Source organism: Scyliorhinus torazame, chromosome 8 (assembly GCF_047496885.1).
Source record: "Scyliorhinus torazame isolate Kashiwa2021f chromosome 8, sScyTor2.1, whole genome shotgun sequence".
NCBI lineage: Eukaryota > Metazoa > Chordata > Chondrichthyes > Carcharhiniformes > Scyliorhinidae > Scyliorhinus > Scyliorhinus torazame.
Window position 1 is genome coordinate 200,964,365 of NC_092714.1, and position 19,141 is coordinate 200,983,505.

General features: G+C 43.8%; 1 protein-coding gene across 1 annotated transcript in view; it reads right to left on the reverse strand.

Moving 5' to 3' along the window:
• Positions 1-19,141, reverse strand: part of LOC140428334 (docking protein 5-like) — a 788,856-nt gene that overhangs the window by 315,869 nt on the left and 453,846 nt on the right. Inside the window, exons 3-4 of the mRNA XM_072514688.1 lie at positions 7,901-8,015; positions 353-472 (exon numbers count right to left, since the gene is read on the reverse strand). Coding sequence (XP_072370789.1) covers positions 353-472; positions 7,901-8,015 — 235 coding nt within the window. The remainder of the gene's footprint in view (positions 1-352; positions 473-7,900; positions 8,016-19,141) is intronic.

The window sequence follows — 19,141 nt, forward strand, 5'->3', positions numbered from 1 at the left end:
CACTCAGTGTGACTACTTGTCAGTGGTAATCCCCAACTTCCAATTGACAGCAAGAATCCATCACCAAACCAATGAAATCTTTAATCCCCTCCACTCTGCCAAGTTCAGATTTCTCTACCATGGTTTTACTGTACTGCAGGATTTCATTCGATAGTAATATCAGACCAAATGGCTCCCCAGGAGCACTGTGAACAGCAACAGCTTCATTCCAGTGTTGCTGTACTCCAGGGCCCTCAAATCCATGATGAAATGCCTGATATCTTTATGTTCTTATTGGAAAATTCCATTGAATGACTTGCCTTTGAGCAGAAAATAAATATCACAGCTAATATCACTGGTAAGCGATACATACCTGTTTGCTCTCTCTGAACACCAGCTGTCAGCAAATCAGGTTCCCCCAGGGTGATATCGTTGATTCTGCTTCCCAGGCACTCCATACGTAGGAGTTTGCACCATTCCTCAGCCTCAAGCTCTATGAAAACACACAGAGTTAAAGCACCACCATCGATATAGGGAATATTAATTTGCACAGCTTTGTCAGCAGGAACTCAATTTTATATCACAAGCCAGGTAAGACTCAAACCATTAAACCATTAACTTCAAGTATGAGAGAATACTTCACAAAGTATGTTTGCACCTGAGGTCCAGAAATGAACAAAGTCACTAAAAGCTTCATGATCATAATTTTGTTCTCTGTTTTAGAAGGTAACATCAGTCTCCCACGGCCTTTGGATCACAATAACCTTAAAGTTCAAGATGAATATTTACCAATCGCCTTTTGAATGTTAATATTTTCAATCCTTCATTCATGATGGGGACGGGACCAGTTGCATAGGTTCTTCCCGTCACTTCAGTGATTGTCGGACAGTTTAAATGTACATACAATATATGTAACAGAAGCTATTTTACAATTCTTAGTGCAAAAGGAAACTGGATTTTACTTTTTCAAGCTAAGCTCAGAAGCAAAGAATCTTGTGGCTGATAAAACTTCAAATTTTCTAGCTTTATCTTTTTGCTGCTCTTATTCTAAGCTGTCTGGGGTTTTTTTGTGTGTTTCAGCATTAATCTAGGAAAGGTTAGAGTTACTGTCAGTTTACAGCATTCTGAACTAGACAGGAACACACATTTAGGCTGATGTTCAGAAACAGGAATTTAACCGTGTCTGCTGTAACACCAAATTAATATGGATGAACTGGCTTAAGGGCATTGCCACCATGATTCCTCGATCCCCAAAGGTCCATCAGCCTAATGCAGGCAACCACACAGACTAAACAATCAAATTCTAAGGGTGCAATTTAACGGCCGCATTGCGCTTGAACGAGAGTGCGTCATGGCCTTAAAATCGCAGTTGAGGCCAAAATAGAGAAATGCGCCGATTGATTAGCTATCTCGCTGTGGCGAGAAACCGATAATCACCAATTAAATCCAATCACTAAATCATTAACAGGAACGATCCCCTATCCAATGGCCTCCGTGTTCTAACCGCCTCCCCAGCAAGTGGTCACATGGGCGCTGATTAGTACATCTTTTTTAAAATGTGAAGCTGGCGGAAGGGCTGCTGTGAGGATCCAAGGTGAGTAGCCATCTTTGATCCAGGGTAGTGAGCCCGGGGGACACTGAAGTTGTTGCCCCTGTTCTTGGGGAGAATGGTGGGGGAGCCCCGTTGGAGGTGGCCTTGGTCAGGGGGTGGCAGGGGGGGGAGGTGGGCTGTTCCTGGGCTGGGAGGTGGTGGGTGCCTCAGCGCCTGTGGGTCCGCCATGCCACGACCTGGATCGTGTGTACCCATAATGGGGGCAACTCCAGCACCTGCCTCTCTGTCCCAATAACTGACCGTGGCAGCCCCTGGCCGCGTGACTGAAGGCAATTGCTAGCAGGGAATTGGCAATTGTAGTAAAGTGAGTACTTCACAGCTCCCAAGTGGATTCCATGGGTAGGCATGCCATGTCGCATGTGGGACCTATTGCCTAGCATCCCAATCAGATCATGAGGACTGGACACTGCCTGAACACTGCAGGAATTAACACCACGGACTCAGCAGGCATCATCCGAACACCAAGGGACTGGGCTCCAGCACCAGCGACATTTCCACGACTGGAGGGTAGGTACGTGCACATGGGAGGGGAACAGCGCCTGGTCCATTTAGTGTTACAAACAATTGTCTGGAGCACAGGGTCTTGGGTCCGATGACGAGGAGCCCAGCTGCGGCTGGGTGTGCATGTGCAGGGTGTGTTGGATGGCATCCTGAGGGATGGCAGGGGATGTGAGGGGGGGAGGGGAAGCCATAAGGGGACTGGAGGGTCCCGGGTGGAAGACACTCCTTGTTGTCCCTCTCTCACCCTCTCCAATTCCTTAAAGATATTACATGAGATGGATGATATATTGGGCCCCGTGGAAGCTAACCTCGCAGTGCTGCTGTCAGGACTGGTGGACAGACGCCGGAGAAGGCTGCGGCAGCAGCGTCGACAGAGGTGCGAGGTGGAGGCCCATGAGCGGGGCCCCGCCCCACACTCGGAGGAGCCGGCTGCCCACCAGGTCAGGGAGGGACCCAGAGATGAAGGCTGGCGACGCCCCAAGGTGTACCCGTGTTGCTGATCCTTCGAACAAATGACGGAGAGTGTGTGCCGCAGGAGGCTTCGCCTCAACAATGGGCGGGTGCGGCACCTGGGCCATGTCCTTGCGGATTTGGCACCACGTGGTGGAGGAGGATACTTATTCCCGATGGCCATCAAGGTCACTGCAGCCCTGAATATTTGTGCCTCGGGATTATCCAAGGGCTCGAGTGGGGACTTGTGTAGCATTTCTCAAGCCACAGCCCACCCGCGCATCCGTGACGTCATGATTGCCCTATTTGCCCGGGCAGAAAACTATATAAACTTTGACCTGTGCCAGCTCCAACGACATACCAGGACAGTAGGATTCTGCAGCATCGACGGGATGCCACAGGTCCAGGAGGTAATAGATGGCATACATGTTCCTTGTGCACACCGGGGTATCAGGGAGTGCCCAACATCAACAGGAAGGGGTTCCACTCCCCGAACGTCCAGCTTGTGTGCGACCACCACATGATGATCATGCATGTGTGTGTGCATGCTCCCCTGGGGGTCTGCTTGACAGCTGCATTATGGGGCAGTTGTACATCCCCAACCTCTTTGAGGACCACCCTAGGATGGCCGGTTGGCTCTTGGGGGATAAGGGGTACCAGCTGAGGACCTGGCTAATGATATCAGTACGAAGGCCGGTGACCAATGCAGAGACCCAATACTGTTAGCAGGACATGCTCCGCACCACCTCAGAAAGGTCCACCTGGAACTGGGACATGATCCCCAGCGTGTCACTAACTGAGCCATGCCTTGGGCATCTCCACTTATGCTGCCGATGTCGTGGGTCAGGCTCTCCACTGCGGTCGCAACCCTAGCAATGTTGGCCTCAATGTCACGCATCATGGGGATCCCAGCAAATCAGATGGCGGGACCATCATTTGTGGCGTAAAGCACATGGGGCCTCATTAAGTGGACCAATTAGAGTTTGATACCAGTGACAGCCTCGCAGATTCAAGCATCGGGAAGTTCACGGCAGTTCCCGCTCGCTACCACACTTAGAAACTTTTTCGTTAGATCCCGCCCTAACTATGTCACCACACATGTAAATTGTGAAGGTGGAATGAGACTATTCCAATGCTCTCCTGGCTGGTCTCCTAACTTCCATCCCACATGAACTTGGATAATCCAAAACATGACAAGCCAGACCTTAACTCATCAACCCTGTGCATCAACACCTTGATGGTAAAACTCTATCCTTGCATTCAAATCCCTCCATGCTCTCATTCATCCTCATCTCTGTAATCTCCTCCAGCCACATAACCCTTTGAGATTTAATCACTCCAATTCTGGTCTTTTGCTTCACGTTTGCAGGTCATGGCTTCAGCTTCCTGGGACTATTATCTGATATCCTATCCTTAAACTTCACTACCCCTCTATCCTTCTTTAAGACACACCTTAAAATTGATGCCTTCGGGCTGGATTCTCCGCTATCCAGCCGCATGTTTCTTGGAAGCATGCCGTTCGCTGGTGGCGGGATTAATTACTCCCGTCACTTGTCAATGGGATTTCCCATTGAAGCCACCCCCACGTCGCCACAAAACCCATGGGCAACGTGCTGCCGGCGGGAGAAGTGAATCTCGGCCATAATATATTACAGATATTAAATAAAGGCAAATTATTGTTTTTGTTGTTGCTTAAAAGCCAGCCACTGTGTCAGCACTGTGTTGTTGTGATAAAGTACGAAGAGCAGTTTTTGAGGGTCAAAATGACAATTTCAACAATGAATCATAAGCACAATCTTTTAACTGTTTATCCTTCTTTTCTGGGAAAATGCTGGATGTAGCGTAAAAAGTTAACATTAGAAGTGGACATGATGAAGTGGACATGATGCTGAGGTAATAATAATGTCCGATCACATGACAGAGAAGTAAGAGAGGTTTATGGGAGGAGAAGCTCCAACCTTGTGCCACTGTCCCAATATGCATCTATCTGCTATAAATACAGATGAATGGCTTTGAGAAGGCTATTGGCTCAAACAGAATACTTCAGGAGACAGGCAATCAGGGGAGTGGGAACTAGATTGTTGTGTTCGATGTTGATCAAGGAATCTACCAATCGACTTGACTTGTCTAAACCATGGTCTTTATTGAATCATGCGTGGTAAGATAACAATTTGTTACAGAGCAAGTTATGATGGAGTTTCTTTGTACTCCTCTGGAACTACCCTAGGCACAACTGTTCACTTGTATGTCTTATAACCATCTGGTGATGGCCGGATGTGCCCTCACTTATATCTGAGTGCCTTGTCACATGACCATTGTCTTGAGACTACATGGTTTGCCTGTACCACCACATGCTGGTTGGAGGTCGCACCACATTACTTTCTGGTATGTTACCCCTTAGCTTATTAGGAGGAGCAGATTCGCAACAGAAACACAGTCAGGGTCTCAGAAAAAGTATTACCAGGCCTCTTATTGGCAAGAGAGGATTTAACACTCTTGAAAGCAGTGCAGATTGCGAGGCAAATGGAACTCTGTAAACAGTATTGGACATTTGTTAATCCGGAAGGAGAACCCCCGTAAAGAGGATTGAGTGAGACCAGTTTGAAGGCCATAAGAGAGAAAGTGTAACAAAGCCTAAACCCACAAAAATGAGGAAAAGTAAACCAACCGCCATTTTGAAATATTTTCAGAGTGGTGAGAACAAACTGCACATGCAAGAAGAATGTCCAGGTTGGTGGGCGAGGTGGGGAGAGCCACAGTTGTGGAAAAATAGGCTACTTCAAAACTGTTTGTCGGTCAAAAATACTGAAAACCTATAAAAAGAGGGAGGGCATTTTAAAATCAAGCAATGTTTAAGAAGTGGAAGAAGCACAAGCAAAGGATCTAACCTTCCTGGGAGAGGTAAATGATACCGAAAACAAGCATTGGAGTATTCAACTCGAAGTGGACAGACATCCCGCAAACTTTCAACTAGCACTGGTGCAGGGGTTAGAATCATAGAAATGATATGTGCAGAAAAAGGCCATTCAGCCTATCATGTTCCTGGTGGTTAATAAAGAAAAGTAAAGGAACTAGGTACTCATTTTCAGCCACTTTCCAAGAGCTGGTCTGTAGCCTTTCAGGTTACAACACTTCAGGTGTAGACCCAGGTACCTTTTAAATTAGTTGAGTGTTTCAGTCTCAACCACCATTCAAGCAGCGAAATCAAGAAGCCTAGGTGAAAATGTTTTTCCTCATGTCCCCTCTAATCCCAAAGTCTCATCCCCCTGTAAATTAGGGAAACAGGTCTTTTCATAATTTTGTACAGCTCAATTGGGTTATCCCTCAGCCTTCTCTAATTTAATCTTTATTAGTGTCACAAGTAGGCTTACATTAACACTGCAATGAAGTTACTGTGAAAATACCCTCGTCGCCACACTCCGGCACCTGTTCGGGTACACTGAGGGAGAACTCAGAATGTTCAATTTACCTAACAAGCACGTCTTTCGGGACTTATGGGAAGAAACCGGAGCACTCGGAGGAAACCCATGCAGACACGGGGAGAACGTGCAGACTCCACACAGTGACCAAGCCGGGAATCGAACCCAAGTCTCTGGCGCAATGAAGCAACAGTGCTACCCAGCGAGAAAACAACAGTAGTCAATCCAATCTCTCCTCATAGCTGCATTTTTCAAGGCCTGACAACATTCATGTAAATTTGTACTCTTTCCAGAACAACTATGTCCTTCCTGTGCCCAGAACTGTACACAAAGTTCCAGCTGTGGATAAACCAGCATTTTATACAATTCCAGCATTACATTCATGCTTTTGTATTCAACAACTCGTCCAACAAAGGAAAGCATTCCATCTGCTTTCTTTACCACCTTATCCACCTGTCCTGCCATCTTCAGGGATCTGTGAACTTGCACTGCAAGGTGTCTCACTTCCTCAACCTCTCTCACTATCCTTCTCCATTTGTTCAACATTCCCTTACTTTGTTTGCACTCCCCAAATGCATTACCTCACACTTTTTCAAATTGAATTCTATTTGCCACTCTTCCGCCCACTCTACTGCGAGGAACTTGAGGGAATAAAACAAGTCCAATAATGAGATGACAAATGCTTCCAAGTCCGAGAATATTGTCTGCAACAATGGCCAGACTATATCCCTATTAATATGATACTACAGCTCAACACAGTTCAGTAATCAAACCAACGGCTTCACTGATCTCTTATGGCCCAGCACAACATCAAGGAACGTTTTTTGCCACCACCATATACCTGGAAATCCATTCCAAATATTTGTTCCCCTTCATCTCGAGAATTCCTTCTCGACATCAGTCCTCATCTTTAACCGGTTTATATCTGTGTTAATTGCCCTACCACCATGCTGTAACTTGAAATGTTGTTTAGACTGGATTTTTTGCTATTTCGGATTGCATTTTAGATACTGGTAGAAAATCTTCCCTTATTCACTTCCTTTTAAGAACAATGGGTAACATTTTTACCTTACGATTCAGTTATTGCTTGGTGTAAAACACTTCTCGATGCTGTTTCCAATCTTGGATGTTTCCCTCGAGCCTTTAGTGACCAGAACTGAATGTTAATGTTCAAAGTGTAGCCTAACCAGAGAAGCACACAGATTCAGCACAGTGGTCTCTGACCTCCACTGGAGCCCCAACGCCTTCTACTGCTCTGTGTTCCCAGTGGATCAATGAGTGAGACTCAAAGAACATGTCAAGGAACATAGCACGGAAAGGATGAAATTTATCATGGGCAATAGCACAAAACAGTCCACAGCAACTTGGCAGTTTGTTTTATACACTGCCCGGTTTTCTATTCTCTTCAAATAACTAGGAAGAGCGTGAAATAGCCATCCAATTCACTATTGCCCACCACCCCAGATCAATTTCATACCTCAAAGTTTCAATAGCCACCATGTGCACAAGCACATAATCTGATGGATGCCCAATATAAGTGAACAATTGCCTATTCATCTTTCTTGCATGTTTTTCAAAAGCTAACTTTTCTGTTTTCATTCAAGTAAGAATATTGGTGAAACTAGTTTATTGTCAACAACATTGCTTTCTGTAACCATCCTGTGCTGTTTTGTTAAACTTTATTAGGCTTACATGGCATTCTGTTTTGAGGGAATTACAAAAGAGATGCAGTCCCCAGTAGTTGGCAGAGAAGGTATGATATCTCCTGCATGGATGCTGGTGCAGTGTACCCGAACAATATTTGTTGTTTATATTTTTAAAATTGGATTCTTGATATCTTTGGATAGGGAAGTAACACAGTGACCAAATGGCAAATACTTCAGCATTTATTTCACAACTTAGACGGCTCAAGGTTAATTGAGAAGTGCATGACACCTACCTGACTCACATGCAAAGGTTTTTGAAGTATCATCACAGAAAATGATGAGTACAGCATGCCTTTTAGTGCCTTTCGGTAACCTTGTCACATTCTTTATATTACTGAGGTCTGTTACCTGAAAGATCAACATTTTACAGTTCAGATTACCAATTGTTATGAAGAAGTCATTATCTTTAATCCTGGAAAAAAAAAGAGGAATGTAATCCCAGAGGCACTAAAGAGCACTTTAAAAGGTTTTGGTGCAATTTCTATTAGGAAACAAATATTTTACATTTCCAGCCAAAAGCTGAGGGCAAATGCTTGCCTTAGGAAACTCTGCTACTCCCATTGTAACAGAAAATAGAACAATCATACACATCATACCTTAATAACCACATTACATCTATTCTTTCTTGCATGTGGGAATAAATTGGACATATATACATTTTAACAGTTTATGTCACATTACTGTGGACTGAGGCATGTTGTCATGCTGGTGGGTCATGGTGCGATTATGAGAAAAGGTGGTAATGTTAGGAGGACAGCAGACACAGTGATCAGAAAATTATTCATATCTGTTCCTTATTTATCAGCATTACCCTGCTGGAAGCGTAGTCAAATCCACATCTGAATTTTAGAAAAAGGAGTTTGTGCCATACTTCTGGTAAACTAACAGTAAAAATCAGGAGGAGTACCAAGAAATGTCATGCAGTGAAATTAAATCACAAGATTTCACTTCATATTAAAACAGAGAAAAGGTGCAAGGGTGCAGAATTCAAACAGCTAATATGAAAAAAAGGTAACTTATATATTCTGGTTAGCAATGATACCTGCACCAGCATTATTTACAGAAAAATACTGTTCCTTATCAAAGGGTGGAGGAGGGTTGAGCAAACATTGTTTGGGAACCTCTGGTTTAAGAGAACAGGTACAGTAGAAGCAATGGTTATTATGGCCAGGCGAGGAACTGGTTCCTCTCTATTCAGCCACACCAGTTGGGCAATACAAAGGTTGAAGTTTCTTTTTCACAAGGATATGCCTTTTTCCAAGCCAGAATGTACTTAACTATTTATGCAGTGAGCAAAAAGGAACCAATCAGACAAGGTTTTCTTGAGTTAAAGAGCAAACTTATTAGTTACTAAACTGAAAAAGAAAGGTGACCTCTCACACATACACACGTATCACAAATAGAGGAAGTTACAGTCCAATAAAAAAAAGTTAAAAGAATATATGGTTAAGTAACCTTTGCTGGTCCTTTTAAATGTTGTGGATAATTTTGGTCAGCCAGTTTCATCGATACGGTGAGATGCAGAGGTTGTCGCAATTATTATGAGATCTTGTCTTGTTGGTAGATTGCTAGTAACACTGGCTTCTGAACCAGGTAATACACATGTTCCAAACGAGAGAGGGGGAGATAGCCCAGTCTTCAACTGTTTACTCTGCGAGAAACATTCTCGGCATCTCACTGCAGTGGCTGCAACCTGGTCTGAAATACTTCACCCATTATGTATTTCCAAGTGGTTGTGTGTGGATTTGCCTGTGGCAGCATTGTTTCAATATCCAACACTTTACACTTTTAATATCTCTTCCTTAGACAGTTACAAGTTTTGATGGGTCTCTAAACTATAGGATATGCTTCTCTTTTTGCACCCCCTGAGGGTGATTTGTTTGTTTTTTCACCTTCACGTTGACCTTGCATTTTAAGTAGTTTGGTCGGTCATATTTCAAAATGCAAAGTTCCCAATTCGTTGAAAGTTTAAATAATATTTTCAAAAATTAAAGCAGACATGCTTAATACAAATTATGCTATTGAGTGGCAGCAGATTCCACTGCTCATCAGGGTTATGAGATCCTCATCACAAGCCAGGTAGCTGTTATAAATCACACTGTCATGTGTTCTATTTATATCATATTTCATTGCTAGATGATGCATTTGAAATCTATTGGAGTAATTTTTCTTTGAAAATAATATATCTTCAGTGAGACAGGAGAGTGGTATAATGGTGCTACTCAAGGTGGAATGAAAAGGTCATATGTAATTACCCATACCCGCTGAAGCTAATTTTACTGCCCTTGCACCTAAAGGTTCACAATGAAAAGGACAGAATGTGTGAATCATGTGTTAATATTATTCTCGGCTTCAAGAAAAATTTTCAGGAAGAAATATATTTTACCTAGACATTAGACATACAGTTATTTCATTTTCATTGGACACATCAATGCTTTCCTTGAACAATCTGTTTAGTTCAAATCATGTGAAAGTAAAGTGTTGGCTTCAGCTGAATTTATGTTCCTTGATCATCTGTGGCCCTCATTAAGTGCCAAAACCTTTGACTTCAACAGACAATTACATTTCTACTCCTTGATTTTTCAGCTTCAATCATGGCTTCCTGCTGCGCTAGTGACACATTAACTTCCCACCCCAATTCTGGTCAAGCCAAATGTTGACAATCTCCAAAAGCACACAAAGGTGCTGCCTAGATATAGAAATGACTCTTCACAGCAATAATAAATGATTGTGTGACCATTTATCAGCCAAATATTAGTGTGCATGGTTCAAAATCTAGTTGATCTACATGAGTCACAGTATAAGTCATTCACAAAAACTATCTCGGAAACAACTGTTGAGCCAATATGACCATTGCTTACACATGATTCGAATTGATGCTCGTAATTCCGAACTTCAATTTCAGCTGCAGAAGAAAACAATATGCTAACTCAACATCAAATATTTCACTATAAAGAATACCAAATTGTTTTATTGATATCCACCTTACTGCTTCTACTTAGCTCATTTGCATTATTCTGCCTGAGATTAGAAGAATAAGCCAAATCATTACAGTTGATTTATGTTAAGCGGAGAGTCATGGAGCATCCAGCTGTAGAATCGTCGACCATCAAGATTTTGAATCGCACACACTACTGTTTAGCTGAAAAAGAAAGTCTTTTTTTTATAGCACCATTCGTGGCCTTAAGGTGCCTTTAAGTGCTTTGTAACCAATGAACTGCTTTTGAGATGCAGTTACTATTGAAATGTAGGAAAGGCCAATTTTCACATAGCAAGATCCCCAAAACGTCCAGATAATCTGCTTTATTAGCAGTGGTTGAGGGATGAACTAGAAACCGGGGAAAGGTTCTTTGAGATAATGTCATGTGATCTTTTATGCCAGGCAAACAGAAACTGTTTAACGTACCAGAATGGTACCATCAACATTTCAGCACTCTTTAGCACTACACTGGAAGTGTCAACCTTAACTTTGTGCTTACGTTGCGGGACTTCAAACCATCAACTTAAAATTCATAAGTGAGAGTACTATTGTGAAGTGAAGGCTAACATAATTTCATACTTGGATCTTATTTTGATATGCAAAATGTGTTGCTAATTGCACTACCAATTGGAAACTTGTGCAGCAGGATCAGCAGGACAGTAGATCCTGACCAGTAAATCTGGTAAGATTGTCATTATTTAAAGGAAAACCATGCTTCTTAGAGGATGCGCATATTAGAACTTGTGTATTACATTCTGCTGAAAAGATCATTACAGCCAAAGTCTCCAGGTTCTCTGATTGTATCATGGAGGGTGACCTAGAGTAAGTAAGTGAGCAGAAGAAAGGACTTCCTCTTCCCCAGTAATGACCAATGAATGTATTTTTTTTTAGCAACAGAGAGGTGGCAGAATATAGAAAAAAGCACGAGCATTGTTTCCAACACTCGGTAACTATGCAGGAAAAATAACGAATGAGCTCAACAATCCTCCTCAGTTAAATTCTCCACTTCATATCCTTGACGATCACTGCACAGCCCCATCACTATCAAACCTTACTGATGGTGCTTGCCATGTCTCTCCTGCAACAGTACAATTTCTGCAGTGCCTTCTTGTAGAAGACAGTATCATAGAATCCTTACAGTGCAGAAAGAGGCCATTCAGACATTGAATCTGCACCAACCCTCTGAAAGAGCACCATTTCCACATCCTATCCCCATAACCCCATCTAACCTTTGGACACGAAGAGAAAATTTAGCATGGCCAATCCACCTAAGCTGCATATCTTTGAGAAAGGAAACCGGAGCACCTGAAGGAAACTCATGCAGACACGAGGAGGACATGCAATCTGCACATAGTCACCCAAGGTCAGAAGTGAACCCTTGTGCTGTGAGACAGAAGTGCTATCTACTGTGCCACTATGCCGACTTCTGCTTGCACATTCAAGACCTGCCACCATCTGCACAGCTGCTCTTCATATTATGTAAACTATATGGGTCCTTTATCTTGCAGTAGTGGTCGTTCATTGAATAGATCCTGAGGCTTGTGTGTTTAAACACAAACACCTTTATTGGTAGGCTTTAACTATTTGCAATTTCAAGTCTGGGCTTGCATTGTGTTCCTTCTGAGTCTTCCTCCTCTGACAATGTGATTACACACATCACTCAGTGGGCAGTGCCACTCTCATATTGCATGTTAACCCTTGCTCTGCTGAGCATCTTTACATTATAACGCATGCTGTCACATATCATCACTCTTCTGTTTATTCTTCTCTGTCTGCACCACTTTAGCAGACACACACTTAAGGGAAACATAGAGACAGCAGCAGTAAAAGTATAAGGTGAGAAGAGGTCCTGCCTCATTGCTGACACCAATGGAAAAAGGCTGTCAAGGTGAGAGAAATGGTAAGCTGCATTGGATATGGTGAGGATGGAAGATGCACATAGGTGTTTTGCCTTTGTCTTTTCTTTCTTTTCATTATACTGAACTCTCACTCACATTCAGCATGAATGACAACCCAGTGGTGCAGAGCAAGGCACTCATCTGTTATCTCTTATGCATACCGCAGCATGCTAAGCATTGTCCGTCTTATTCCTATGTCTCTTCAAAGTCTCAGGCCATGACACAGCAGATGCTGAGGAGGGGAATCATTTTGATCGTGCAAGCACCTGCACAGTAATCAGCACCCTGCATACTGTAGAAAATGAGGCAAAGGGGTTTGCACTGGGTGATTTACTGAGCACAAGTGACCAGGAGCATGTGAAGGTGGAACGGGCTACCCTTAAAATAGCTGCTCAGAGGGTCAAGCTGACACCCAAAGGCTGTTGCAGAGATGCAGAAAGGTCTCGCTTTTTAAAGGCGGATTTCTGTGCTCCACCAACTGTTCAAAATAATGGGAACATGTGTCACAGAGCCTCTGCATCATGCTGTAGAGTGTAGAAGTGCCCAGTCACAACATGGACAGGCTTCTATCATAGCATTTGAAACCTGGAGTCATTGATGGATTTTGTGGTTACCTCAATGGACACTGCAGCTATGCCTTCCAGGCAATCATTACCAACGCCAGTTGTAGTATCTGGGCCTCACGAAGTGGAACATCTGCAGGATCATTGATCTCATACAGTCTGCCATTGTGCAGATTAATGCAAAAGATGGGCTGGATTCTCCAGTCCCCCAGCCGTTTGTTTCTAGGCGGTGTGCTGTGCGCTGGCGGCAGGATTCTCTCTTCCCGCAGCATATCAATGGAATTTCCCATCGAAGCCACCCCAAACTGCCGGGAAACCCATGGGTGGGAGTGAGCTGCCGACACGGAAAGCGAATCACAATGCCCGGAGAATTCCGGCCCATATGTCAGAGCCCTATATTGGTTCACAGTGGTGCAATGGTACATGTTATCTTCTCTCACTAAGGTCTCAAAGCACTCCCAGTTGCGGGGGAATCAGGAAGGCTGGGTCTGATTAAATGTAAAATGACAATTTTGGGAACAAGTATTCTTGGAGAAACTCTTTCTCCCGCTTAAAATTCACAGTTAAATAAAGTTTTGCTTACTGAGGGAGATTGAGCTGGAAGGGGATAAAATCCACGTGACGAAATGGAGAATCACAGAACAAAGAGTTAAAAGACCTGAAAGCATTGAAAGATCAATGTGAACTGTGTCACAATCGAGGATCCAGGTTCTTACCGTTGATCTCTGCTGGGACGGCATGAGAGATATTACAATTTGTCTCCATACCCTTGGGCAAATAAAGGGAAAAATGAGCCAACAAAGGATTACTGAGTTTGATGATGTCAGGCAGCCAGATTAACAGCAGCACAGATGCCAGTTGTTTGCTTTTTGAGCCTAACTGCGCAACACAAAGTAATTGGCTGTTGTTTTCCAGACTTTTAACCATCACTCCACATTCCTCTGCACATTTTCTCTACTGCTGAATCATTGTACTGATGCAGAAAAGACAAATCAAAAGCATAATCTAGGATAGTAGGTCATTAAGTGACTGGGAAACTCAGCCCATTGCTGCAGAAATGAGACTACGGTGCTCTCATTCCTGGGCCTCATTAAAAAGAAAAGTCTGGAACGAGTAGCTCAAAACATTTCATGTGCCTGCTGACACACAGTAGATATTGCGATTTGGTTTCAGAGCGATTTGAAGGCATGTCGGGCAGAATTTTCACTGACCTGACCCTCAAGGCGCAGGTCAGAAAGTCAGGGGAATCTGCCATTCGGGATTCCGCAACACACTGTGGTGCAAATTGCAAGTTCGGGGTGGTGGGTGTTGGCGAAATGGAACCTGATGCTGGTGTGAGGTAGGAAGCCTCAGAGGGACGGCACGATCACGGGGGCTCGTCAGGCAAACTCTTGGATCCTGGAGTCCTCTCTGCGGTGTAGAACCGCCTATTAAAAACATGTACAGTCACAATATTAGTGTAGACTATTGCACACAATTGCATTGAATGTCACGGCAGGCAGATCTCGAAATGCATTACTGCAAACAATAGCTCCCCGCAGCATAATCATACCCGGTTAAGAGAATATTTGGCAAAAAGCCTTTTTTATATTCTCAGAGTGAAGTTAATTTTTTGCAATCATTCAGTATATTAAGTCCTGAAGGATTAATTCATCCTGGATGACAGTATTGAAAGGGCAGTATTGCAACAGCATTCTGTTACACTCCCATTGGACATTCTGCTGTATTCAAGCATAATGTCATCCGATTCAGTACCAACCATTTTGCACGATTTGCAAATTCAAATTTGAACCCATGACATGTGAAATAGTTAATCTGGCTGTCCTTCCAGTGTCTGTCTCACATGGGAAGGGTCATGCTAAGGAAGAATACTGCATTGACAAAAGCGTCTTAGAAGGTATCCGTTGCCAAGTAGCAAGAAACAGCTTCAAAAAGATTCAGACTGCAACTATATTTCTTTGCTTGTCAAATTTCAATGCGCTCTCACTTGAACATCGGCTATAATTATCCACTTGAGACCAATGTTGTCTCTGTTATCCTGAGACGATACATCCCAAGAGGAAGACATTTGTTACAGATTAACGTAGCTGTGCAAAGCATGACTTAATGTTTGAAAATTAAACAACAGTGCCAATCTTTTCCCCTAATTTATATCATTAATTTTGACAGACATTAGTGAAATATAAGCATACAGGCGACATCAAGTAATGTATCATTAAAAGCTGTTAAAAGCTACTTTTCAAGATTCATTTAGCTTATATTCATTTTTAAATGGTTTACAATATTTTCTTCTCGCTTATCAAATATATTGAAGGCACAGTAGAGAGCATTACTAAAAATTCATTTTTATTAAAGAGCTCTATAAGTCAAATTTGAATTATGCTACAGGTCTTCCTCCCTGCTTTCACCCCCTTCTTTCACCCCCAACTGTATCATGAAGGTTGGGGCGCATGGTAGGTTACACTTCCAAGGGAAATGGTGCTTTTGCCTAAGTGTTTCATGTCTTCAGCTGGACAATCAGTGACAGGGAGCTTTGAACACCATAACTCAGTATAATCTATTCCTCAACTACTGCTGACTCCCCACATCAAATCATTCAGCAACATGGTAATGAGTATTTGAACTGATTTTATTTGTCTTTCCTATGGCTATCCCATTTACAGCTGTATTTTTCAGAATGAAGATCTATGCTTTAATTACAGGAACCTGCCAATGGTAACTCACGGCAACTGTAGCAGTTTACCCGGGTTTTAATCTCTCAGCCTTTTGTGTAATTTTTCATTATTTGAAATGGTTGCTTTGTTTCGCTTCATAATAGTGAAATGGGGCGTGATTCAACAGGAAAAAAACAGAGTCTACTTTTGGACGCATTTAGTGGGGTGTTTCTTGGCAGCTGTAGTGCCAAGAAACATTGCGCTAATCAATGGCACTTTGCCGTTATTTTTGGACTCAGGGAATTTCTGCCAAGGCCAGAATTAGGGCGCGATCTCATGCTGCGCTCGAAAAGAAGCTCGCTGTGGTGCAGCATGGCCGATAAAAGCCGGGAGACACCGCTCCTGGGATCTACCCGGCTCGCAACGCCTCGCGAGATCCAACGCAATCTTGCGAGACACAACGATGTAAATCCCGCCCATTGTGGGTGGGATCACATTTTGGTAAATCTGCATATTAGAGCAAGACAGCTTGTCTCACTCTAATGTACAGATTCACAAGGTACCTGAGTCTTTGGGAATCGTTCCCTTCACCTCGGAGATCTCGGGTGGGCGCCATCCCCACAAACAGCACTTGGGGGGTCTCCGAGGGAATCAGAAAACCCAGCTGCATGCCCTTTGGGCAGGGTGGTGCCCTGGCACTGCACCCTGGCAGTGGCACTGGTTGTCAGCCTGGCTGTGCCAAGGTGCCCAGGCAGCACTGTCAGCTGGCATAGACACTGCCATGGTGCTAAGCTGGCATTTTTTGAATGTGTGCAATAGGGTCGGGGGTGCCTTGTGTGGGTGTTGGGGGGAGTGGCCGAGAATCCTCCAATTATGCGTTTGGGCTGGAGGGGGGCATCAGGGATTACTTTGCGGAGCTCTCCATTGTACAATGCAGGGCTATGTGTGGCCTTAGCCATGCATTCCCCGCCAAGGCCCCTTATACAATGCAAGCACTGGGAAACAGGTGGCTAAACACACACCCTGTGGGACTTTGCTCTCATTTAGTTGAATCGAGCCTATAATGTCATTTCCTACTTGTGTGCTCAGCACGAAAGGCTCCTCCCTGACCGGAGCACCATTTTGGTAGGCTATTCCAATCTTCCCCCCGCCACTCCTTTTAGCCTCCCCACCCCATTTTCGCCCCCCTCCTCAAACCTCGGGGAGGCCGCAGGAACACCCCCTCAACCGCACTCCACCTCGTAAGGCCCCCAGAGTCTGATCCATGGCAGTGCCAACCTGGCACCCTGGCAGTGCCCCTTCCAAGCTGGTAGTGGCACACTGACACCCTGGCACTGCTACCTTGACCTGTCCTCAACCACCCAGCAGTCTCTAATGGCCTGGGAGAGCCTCAGCCATTACGACTGGTCCACCCTAATGGAAACCAGTACTAAGCTGCTCCCTAGCAAGGTCACCCAAGTGTGACCTTTAGGTCTGGGGCACCGGATGCATCTGCAAATGCATATTTAAATGAGCCATACATGCAGATCTGGACTCTGGCCAGTGAGGGTGAGATCTAGACTTGCGAGATTTTGTTAAATCACATGAAGCGTTTTGGGTGTAGCGAATCTTGGGAGAGGCCTCTCACGAGATTCAACGGCCTCATTCCGACATCGGATTTGCACAACGTCGCTGCCCCTGTTCCCTGTCCAATAAGGCTGGCAGTGGGCTCTCAATGCTGGTGGACCAATCATTGGCCTTCCAGCTTCAGAGGAGCAGTAAGTTGTGATGACAGATAAGTAACAGAGAAGGCACTCCATCCTTTCACTGACCATTTTAAAATTTAAATTGGAAAAATGGTTCGTGCAGCCAGGCCGTGTTTAAGTTGGGGCTAGGGGGTGGTGAGGGTGAGGAGGTGGGAGAGAGCCTCACAAGAATGCAGGCAAGGAAGGACCTCTAGACCTCTCTGAAGTGCCAGAACTGGATGTCCACCTCTGGGCTCTTGCCCTGGCTCCCCCCAGTATAGGAAACAGGAGGCTAATTGGAAAATTCCAGCCAGCCTCTCTTATTGTACTTAACAATCCTCTTAATTAGCCTATTCTGCTATCCACCCAATGGGAGTGAGTAGCTCTTCCAGTTTGAATTCAGCCTTTTCTAAAATAGCCAGCACCAGGCACAGAGTCATGAAAATGCCATTCTGGCAGCATATTTTCCTGTTCCATCTGCCTGCATTTGCGCGCACGGTGGGATGTAAAATTTGAGTCCATCTTATCTTGTGCACAGTCGGGATCGTTGACCTTATTAAAGACCTCAGTGCTCTTGAGCCAGCCACTTTAAGGTACACAAAGAATGCCAGGAATGAACCCACCAACCATTTCCCCCTCACTCCTTCTGGAAAAGATCTTCAATTACTTCCACAAAGAACGATAACATCAAATTGTTCAGAGCTTGATGAATTTTTTAAATACCTATCACAAGGATACTATTGACCTTATATTTTAATAATGGGTAGGAGTAGGCCATTTGAGCCAGTTTCACAATTCAGTGAGATTATGGCTAATCATCTGTAGAGTAAAGGGTTAACATCAGGAACACCTAACACTGATGTAACTATGATGCAATGTCATGTGATTCCATAACATATGTGGAGGGAAGCAGAAGTACAACCTTGTGTAGAATTAGTGAGATATAAGTATATCTGTAAATAAACAGGATTTGAGTTTTAAGAATAAAGAAGCTTGCTGACAAAACAGGCAAATCCTAAAGGGTGCCATCTAAACTACAAACTCAAAACAAAACATGATGGCAGCGGACCCAGAAAATCTCCAAGTGGTACCACAGACCTACAATGTCTTGGAAAAGTAATGAAAAAAGGTTGAGGACTCACCTGAGAAAGGTGCCTTATGGGTACAGCATACATAAGGACAGATTTGGAGTCTAGACAGCAATGAGGACAAATTACAATCTACAAGCCAAACTACTGAAGCAGCAACAGCTCTAGAGCATGAAATCTATTGCCCATCCCAGAACCTTTACAAAGCGCTGAAAGCTCGCAACAGGGAAAAAAAATATAAGGTAGGTGAGAAGCATCAAGTAAATGCACAGGAATTCACCTGAAGAAAATCATTTGCAACTGTTCCAGTCCTAAGAGAAAGTCTTTCTGTCAAACAAGTGATAACCCTTCACTGGTTTATGTGTCTGTAAAAATATTGCTGGGGTAAAGAAATAGAACTGTCTTGTATTTGTACTGAGATCTTTCCAACCTTTTTATCTGGTGTCATGTAGTTCACTTCTTTTTCTTCAATAAATATTTTATTCTTTTTGTCATAAGTTTATCAACAGACTGCTCTGAATTTATTCAGTAACTTATCTCCACGTTTCCCAAAAAAGTTAAGATATA